Consider the following 8,381-nt stretch of genomic DNA (forward strand, 5'->3'; position numbering starts at 1 on the left):
AGTGAGTCTGGGGGAAAGGTGGGAGGCTTGTCCTGGCAGGAGAGACAGCAGGGCATGAATAAGTGTGTGTTTAAGAGCTTGCTGTGCCTGGAGGTGGGGCCGAGCTGGGGGAGGAGAGGTGGGCCAGGCTGCCCCCGGGAGCCTCTCCTCCCAGCTCCAAGGTCTCCCGTGATAGCCTTTGTGGCTGGGCCAGCCCGCTAACCTCGGCTGCCTCGTTCGTGATGAGGGAGGCCAGCGAGGGTACAAGGGGTGGTTAAAGGCTGTCCTTTTGCCCCTCACTCTCCTGCTGACATTGTCTCCTGCAGAACAACCTCCCTCCCAGCATGATGACCCGCAGAAACACCTATGTTTGCACAGAACGCCCAGGGGCTGAGCGCCCATCCCTGTTGCCAAATGGCAAAGAAAACAGGTATGGAGGGAGCACGGGGGTGCAGGTGCTCTGCAGTGAGGGACATCGTGGGGAGGGGGTGCCACGGGGGCTGGGGAGCCGTGCGTCAGCCCATTCCTTGGCAGAATCCACCCAGGTCCACCCCCTCCCAGATCTCCCTGAAAATCCTCCCCTCTTAATTAATTAGTCAGCAGCAGCAGGAAAGCAGGCTGCCCTGCTCTCTCTGCCCACGAGCCTTGGGAACCTGAGTTGATTTTTTTTTTTTTTTTGAATGATCCATTTTTAGAACTGGAGAGAAGCCCCAGCGTGTCACAGCTTTAACATCCTCTGGTTGGCCGGGTTTCAGACTTATTTGCCTGAGTCTGTTCGGTCTCATTCAGCTGGCAAGTGAGGGAAACCGGTGCAGACTGGCTGGTGCAGTGAAAAGGGGAATGAATTGGTTCACTTACGGCTGAAGTCCCGGAGTGGGGCGGGCTCTAGGTCAGTGCCCTTCCCACCCACCGGGACTTCAGGGCATGAGACCGAGGTGCCCTCTGGGAAGAACCTGAGAAAGGGACGCAGGTGTTACTTTTTGGTGGGGGCAGGTAGTGGAGCGGTTGAGAGCGTGATTCTGAGGCTACTCAGCTCTGAGTGGGAATCTTGCCTCTGCGCTCTGCTAGCAAGCAGAGACCTTTGGCGGGTGTCTGAGCCCCCATTTCTTCCTGTGTAGGATGGGGCTGATGTTCTCTGGCTCCAGACCCCATTAGAGGGATCCAGGGGCAGTCAGGTGTGTCCTGTACCTGGCACAGGGTCTGAGACACAGTAGGCATTCGATGAGTACGAGCTTTTTTTGTGGTTATTAAATTTTAAAAAGAATAGCCAACATTTATCAGCAAGGACCCATATGCCAGGCATATGGTACATTAGCTAGTTGAATGCCCCTAACAATTCTATAAGGTCAATCCTGGTATCTCCATTTTACAGCTGAGGAAATGAGGCACAGATAGGTTACATAACTTGTCCAAGGCCACACAGCTGGTAAGTAAGTCAAGGAACAAAGATGCCAGACTGATTCCAGAATCTGTATTTGTAACCTCCAAAATCTATGGCCCCCCAGTTCTGGCCAAGAGACCATGTATAGTGAGATTAGAGCCTCAGACGCTGTAATAGAGACCCCAAGGTGCAGTGGATGAGATGGAGGCTTAGTCCTCTGTGACAAAACCATCCAGAGGTAGGAGGCAGGGTCCTCCACGGATTCAGGTTGATTCTGCCAATCTCAACATGAAGCTCCAGCTCTGGGTCTGAGGCCACTGCACCAGTTGTTACCATTTCCCAACCAGCAAGAAAGGTGGAAAGTGGAGCGCAGCAGTTCCCATCGTGGCTCAGTGGTTAACAAATCTAACTAGGAACCATGAGGTTGTGGGTTCCATCCCTGGCCTTGCTCAGTGGGTTAAGGATCCAGCATTGCCGTGAGCTGTGGTGTAGGCTGCAGACGCTGCTCGGATCCGGCGTTGCTGTGGCTCTGGTGTAGGCCGGTGGCTGCAGCTCCGATTGGACCCCTAGCCTGTGAACCTCCATATGCCACAGGGGTGGCCCAAGAAAAGGCAAAAAGACCAAAAAAAAAAAAAAGAAAGTGGAGTGCAAACTGCATTCTTTTTAGAGGTGTGATCCAGAAATGCTATGAAGCACTTCTGCTTATATCCCATTGGCCAGAGCCTGGTCACATGACCACCTCTAGATGCAAGAGAGGCTGGGAAATGTAGTCTCTGGCTGGGTAGCCATGTGCAATGTTCATGCTCTAAGGGGTTTGGTTACTGGGGGAAAAACAAGGCATATGGATTCTGGGGGAGAGGGAGAGGCATCTACCAATCAGGGCTCCCTCTTTGAGATCCAGGCTGGTGCTGGGGTCCCTGGAAGGATAGAAATGGGAGGTCTGGCCCCTGTTGTCAGGACTGGGAGGCTGAGAGGGGCTGGAGGAGGGTCCCGGGATAGTGGAGCCACCTCTGCCCACATAGCATCTTGAGAGATTTAGGAAGAAGGTTCCTTCTTTTTCATTTTCACCGGTCGAAAACTTTTCGTCATGAATGTAGGCCCCCTTGATGTTCACATCTAGTCCTTTCCCATATTTGAATAATGAAAATTTGAATAGTAAAGTGTATGCTCAGTTGGTTTGGTTCCTGAAGTTTGGATAACAAATAGCGAGAGATTCATCCAGAAAATGTATCAGAATCTGTTCAGTTGCTGGGAGTTCCTGTTGTGGCACAGCGGAAACATCTTACTAGAGTCCTTGAGGATGTGGGTTCAATCCCTGGCCTTGCTCAGTGGGTGGGGGATCTAGCATTGCCGTGAGCTGCAGCGTAGGTTGCAGACACAGCTTGGATTCCTAGTTGCTGTGGCTGTGGTGTAGGCTGGCAGCTGCAGCTCTGATTCGACCCCTCGCCTGGGAACTTCCATATGCTGCAGATGCGGCCTTAAAAAGCAAAAAAAAAAAAAAAAAAAAACCCGAGAAAAAAACCATTCAATTGCCAGGTTTGGAGAAAGGGGAGTTGGGATGGGGGACAGTTTGGAGCAGGGAGAGTTTGAAAAAAGGATGGCTTGAAGGAGGGATGATTTAGGAGGTGAGAAGAGCCAGTAAAATAACACTAGGATTGTATGGTGCGCAGCCTGCAGAATTGTACATGGCAGCCGGGTCTCTGCCCCCCCGCCCCCCGGTAGCTGGAGGTTTCTGATCTCAGGACAGACCGGGGAAGAATCAGCAGGACTGGGGCCTTGACCTGCCTCAAGGCCCCACCCTGAAGTGTACCTCTCTGCCCACAGCTCGGGTACCCCACGGGTGCCCCCCGCCTCCCCCTCCAGTCACAGCCTGGCTCCCCCATCAGGGGAGCGGAGCCGCCTGGCACGCGGCTCCACCATCCGCAGCACCTTCCACGGTGGCCAGGTCCGAGACAGGCGGGCAGGGGGCGGGGGAGGTGGGGGCGTGCAGAACGGGCCCCCCGCCTCTCCCACCCTGGCCCACGAGGCCACGCCCCTGCCCACTGGGCGGCCCCGCCCCACCACCAACCTCTTCACCAAGCTGACCTCCAAACTGACCCGAAGGTGAGCCCCGCGGGATGGGGGGGTGGGGCGGGTGGGATGGGGTTGATGGGGCCTAACCTGTCTTCTGCTCTGCTCCGCCTCCTATACCCCAACATCTCCTCCTCCTCTTCCTCCTCCTCCGTCACCCTCCGCCTCCCTCCTCACACTGCAGGGTTACCCTCGATCCCTCTAAACGGCAGAACTCTAACCGCTGCGTTTCGGGCGCCTCTCTGCCCCAGGGATCCAAGATCAGTAAGTCCCGCCTACCCTGCGCTCTCGCTGCCTCTGCTTTCCTGTCCGCATGTCTGGCCTGTGTGCTTCCTGATGGGAGGGGGCTCTGTGAGTCGGGTACGGGGGCTCTATGTGGGCTCTAGTGGTCCATTTACTTGCTCACTTAACAAACAATAGTTTGGCCTCTGGAGCCAGACTCTTGGGGTTCACACCCCAGCTCTGCTGAGTGACCTTAAGCAATGACTCAGCCTCTCTGGGCCTCAGTTTCCTCTTTGGTAAAATGGGGATGGTGATAACAGTACCTTCCTCCTAGGGTTTCTGTGCAGACTCAGTGAGGTGAGGGAGAATGTTGCCTTGGAAAATGCTTTATTAAATGTTTGCTATTATTACTGTTATTATGTTTTATTTTTATTTATTTATCTTTTTTTTGCTTTGTAGGGCTGCACTTGCGGCATATGGAAGTTCCCAGGCTAGGGCTTCAATTAGAGCTGCAGCTGCCCGCCTACGCCACAGCTATGGCAACACCAGATCTGAGCCACATCTACCTATGCCACAGCTCACAGCAGCCCTGGATCCTTAACCCACTGTTCGAGGTCAGGGTTCGAACCTGCATCCTCATGGATACTAGTTGGGTTCTTAACCCTCTAAGCCACAATAGGAACTCCTGCTATTATTGTTGTTGTTGTTGTTGTTGTTGTTATTCTTTGAGTCTGCCATGTACCTGGCACCATCCTGGGCCCAGAGCAGAGTGAAAAAAAAGGATAAAATCCTTACCTAGGCAAAGTGGACATTCTACTAGAGGACCCAATAAACAATAAATAAGTAAAATACATAAACTATGAGGCAATGATAAGTACTAGGGAGAAAAATAGAGCAGGGAAGGGTGTGGGGAAGGGAGGGCGCAGTTTTAAGTGGGGCAGGCCTCACTCAGGAAGTGTCATTTGAGCACAGCCTGAAGGAGGGGTGTGCGTGTGTGCGTGCAGTACGTCTCCTTCTATACGTGGTTGTGTGTCTCTGCCCCCCCCACCCCCCTTTTGTCTTTCAAACTCCTCAGTATCTTTCCTTCCACCTGCACTAACATTTCAGAATGGGCTCCCGTTCTGGGCGTGGAGAAGGAGCTCAAATCTGGACTCCGAGCCCTCCGTAGCCCAGCTCTAGACAGAGGGAGGGACTGGAGCTGAGACAGAGACTGCCCAGAGTCCTGGAGGCAGTGGGTTGGGAGAGGGGCCTTCCTATGTCTAGATGAGACACTCTGCCCCCCTCCCCTCCCTTAGGGTCACAGACGAACCTGAGAGAATCGGGGGACCTGAGGTCACAAGGTGAGTACGCGTGTCTACCCTGATTACCACACCAACCCCTCCTCCTTTGCCTGTCTCAGACCCCACTCGTGTAAGTACCTCTCCCCCTGCCAGACCCTTCGATGGGGCCTGAGCCTCATCCTCCCAGGCCGACATCCAGAAATGCCCCATGACCCTCGTCTCTGCCAGCTCCTCTTACCCACCCCCACTGATTTCCTCTCCTTTTCACTCCCATTCCTGAGCACCAGCCTTTGACCGTCTTTAGCTTTAGCCTCTCCCATCTATAACCCCTGGTGACACCACACCTCCCTTTCCTTCTTATCCAATGAGACACAGTGGCTGCTGGCAGCCCTGAGCCAGTGGATGGCAAACATTATCTGCACAGCTCCAGATGGGAGATAGTTTAGACCTTGAGGGCCAGAGAGTCTCTGTCACGCCTATTTAGGTCTGCCCTTATAGCACAAAAGCAGTCATATTTAATATAAAAACAAGTGGATACAGCCATGTTCCAATAAAACTGTATTTGCAAAAGCATGCAACACCATACTTTACCAGGCTCTGCTTTAGTTTGACACATGCCAGTGTAGAGACCCCAGTGGAAATAAAGAACCTCCCCAGCAGTTCCAACAGTCCCAGGACTGACTCCCATTGGCTGGAACTGGGTCACATGTCCGTCCCTAAACCAATGCCTGTGGTCAGAGGGGTGGAGTACTCTGATTGGTCAGACCTGGTCATATGCTCATCTTTGAACCAATCACAGTGACGGAGGTGGGGGGTGGAATCCCTTCATTGCGGGAAGTGAGTCATGTGTTCACCCTTGGAGCTGAGAGGTGAGTCAGACCCACCTAAACCAGAAAGACTAGATCTGAAACGCCTCCCAAGGGGGACACCTGGTACTTCAGGGAGACATTTCTTTGTTAGGCAAAGAATACACTGCAGAGTATGCATCCCAAACACCGCCCCACATAATAAATGCCAGTTGTGCTCCTATCTCAAGATATTGTGACCATCAAAAAGCCCCCAGAAATTTCCACATATCTCTTGGAGGAGAGAACTGCTTCTAGGTGAGACCCCCTCCCTAGTCTGGAGTGAGGAGGGTTGGTCCTCCAAGGGAAATGTGGTTATTACCAGAAGGAGGATATATTAGGAAACAAACTGAGCTGTGATAGCAAAGAGACCCTGGGATACAGACAAGAATAAAATTTCTCTCGCAGACAAACCACATGTCCAGGCCAGGCTGGCAGGGCCACTCTGTTCCATGAGGTCATTCAAGTACCCAGGGCTCTTCCATCCCCATCCCTAGAGTCCTGTTATTTTCACACTTGAGGCTGGCTCGCGTGGCCGCCTCACAGGAGGTGGGACCAGAAAGCCCAGGGCATGCGGTTTCCTTGGAAGGCGCTGGTGTAGGGTTGTACCCATCACTTCTGTTCACATCCGGGAATTGGGACGAGACCACGTCGGGCTGCAGAGGAGGCTGGGAAATGGAGTCTCCAGCCAGACAGCTCTCTGTCCAGCTGACACTCTGTCACTGGGGAGAAAGAGGTTTCGGGGAGACAGCAGGAGGCTGTCCCAAAGTGAGAGCAGCGGGTTACCTCCCTCTAACCCCTGCTGTCTTCCCGCCTCAGTTGCCATCTACCTTGGGATCAAACGGAAACCGCCCCCCGGCTGCTCCGATTCCCCTGGAGTGTGAAGCTGACCAGCTCGCGCCCGCCCGAGGCCCTGATGGCAGCTCTGCGCCAGGCCACCGCAGCCGCCCGCTGCCGCTGCCGCCAGCCACAGCCGTTCCTGCTGGCCTGCCTGCACGGGGGTGCGGGCGGGCCCGAGCCCCTGTCCCACTTCGAAGTGGAGGTCTGCCAGCTGCCCCGGCCGGGCCTGCGGGGAGTTCTCTTCCGCCGCGTGGCGGGCACCGCCCTGGCCTTCCGCACCCTCGTCACCCGCATTTCCAACGACCTCGAGCTCTGAGCCTGCCAGGGCCCCGGGCCCCCTCCTCTTCCTCTTCCTCGCCCCCTTCGCTTCAGCAGGAGGGAAAGGGGGCCAAGGAGGGGGTCTCCCTTTGGCATTGCCTCCGTTCCCCTGAGACCAGTGCGGGGGCAGAGCCTGTCCCCTCTGCTGTTCTCTGAGGCCACCGGGCAGGAGAGAAGAGCAAAGGGCCTTCGCGGGGCGGCGGGGAGCTGGCACCTTCCTAGAGCCTCCAGCCCGTCTCATCCCCCGTCCCCCTGCCGTGGGGCCCTGAGGAGACTGCAGGGACGGGGCAGAAAGGGAAACTGAGGAAACTCCTCTAACCCCGCCAGCTCAAGAACTAGGCCTTGAGCAGGGGCAGGAAGCGTTGCTGAGCCTGAAGACTGGAGCATGGGGGGCTGCTGGGAGCAGGGGCCAGAGAGGCAGGTTCCTCCCCTCCCTCTCCCCTCCTGCTCGAACCCCCCCTTCCTGCCCCAGGCTGGCGCGGGGCACTTTGTACAAATCCTTGTAAATACCCCCACACCCTCCCTTCTGCAGAGATCTCTTGAGGAGCTGCCGCTCTCACCTCTGGTTTTTAAGTTATTACACCCCCCTCCTCCTGTCAGCCCCCCTCACCTGCAGCCTGTTGCCCAATAAACTTAGGAGAGTCCCCCCTCCCCCACGCCGACCCTGGGGTGTTCCTTCCCTGCCCTCACCTGCCAGCGAGATGAAGAGGAGGTGTGCGACTCGGGGCCAGGGGTGCCTCCTCTCCGAGCCTCGGTTTTCTCTGCAGAATGGGAGGAGTGGGGGTGTGAGGGGCAGGGATGATCGTGGGAGAGGGCAAGACGGGGCTCGGCCTCATGCACGAGGCCCCAGTTCCTCCATCAGACCCCCGTCCATCCACTCACAGACCCATCCACATGTTATACGGGACTCTAAGCCACTTCTTCCTCCAGTAGTACATTTATTCAATAAACAGTCATTGACCGGTGCCTACTCCATGCCAGGCCCAGTGCTGGACACGGAGGCCCAGGGAGCCCCTGCCTATGGGGGACGTGGGTTCTGACAAACACCAGAGAAACCACCACTTTGGGTGGCCCAGGAGAGAAAGGGGGATTGGGCAAGGAAACTGATATCGGAGTTGGGTTTTGAATGGTGAGTGGGAGTTGACCAGGTAATGGGTATGCCCTGGGCACAAGCCGGGAAGTGGGACTGCATGGTATAGCTCAGAGAACGGCGGGTGATTTCTGGGTTGGGAGTGGATGGGGCATCAGCAAGAGAAATGCTGTTTTAGGACGAATAAGCCATCTACACTTAAGCAAAAAGGTATTTGTTTGCTCATTTCACAGACCAGGGGTGACCAACTTCAGGTATGGCTGGATCCAGGTAGCAGGCCAGCTCATCTGTGCTTTTTCCAGTGTGAGTTTCATTCTAGTACTTTCTTCCATTTGACACTCCCTGATGGCAAGAAT

The 8,381-nt window shown here is 55.1% G+C and overlaps 1 protein-coding gene across 2 annotated transcripts in view; it reads left to right on the forward strand.

Moving 5' to 3' along the window:
- The window catches only part of MARK4 (microtubule affinity regulating kinase 4), a 34,109-nt gene extending 26,199 nt beyond the window's left edge, over positions 1 to 7,910 (forward strand). The window contains exons 14-18 of one of the 2 annotated variants that reach the window (XM_047790003.1): positions 306 to 409; positions 3,185 to 3,463; positions 3,615 to 3,694; positions 4,948 to 4,992; positions 6,597 to 7,910. In XM_047790003.1, coding sequence (XP_047645959.1) covers positions 306 to 409; positions 3,185 to 3,463; positions 3,615 to 3,694; positions 4,948 to 4,992; positions 6,597 to 6,661 — 573 coding nt within the window. In that variant the 3' untranslated portion in view covers positions 6,662 to 7,910. The remainder of the gene's footprint in view (positions 1 to 305; positions 410 to 3,184; positions 3,464 to 3,614; positions 3,695 to 4,947; positions 4,993 to 6,596) is intronic. The other variant, XM_047790001.1, reaches the window with a different exon arrangement.
- The last annotated feature ends 471 nt before the right edge of the window (positions 7,911 to 8,381 follow it).

Source organism: Phacochoerus africanus, chromosome 8 (assembly GCF_016906955.1).
Source record: "Phacochoerus africanus isolate WHEZ1 chromosome 8, ROS_Pafr_v1, whole genome shotgun sequence".
Lineage (NCBI taxonomy): Eukaryota > Metazoa > Chordata > Mammalia > Artiodactyla > Suidae > Phacochoerus > Phacochoerus africanus.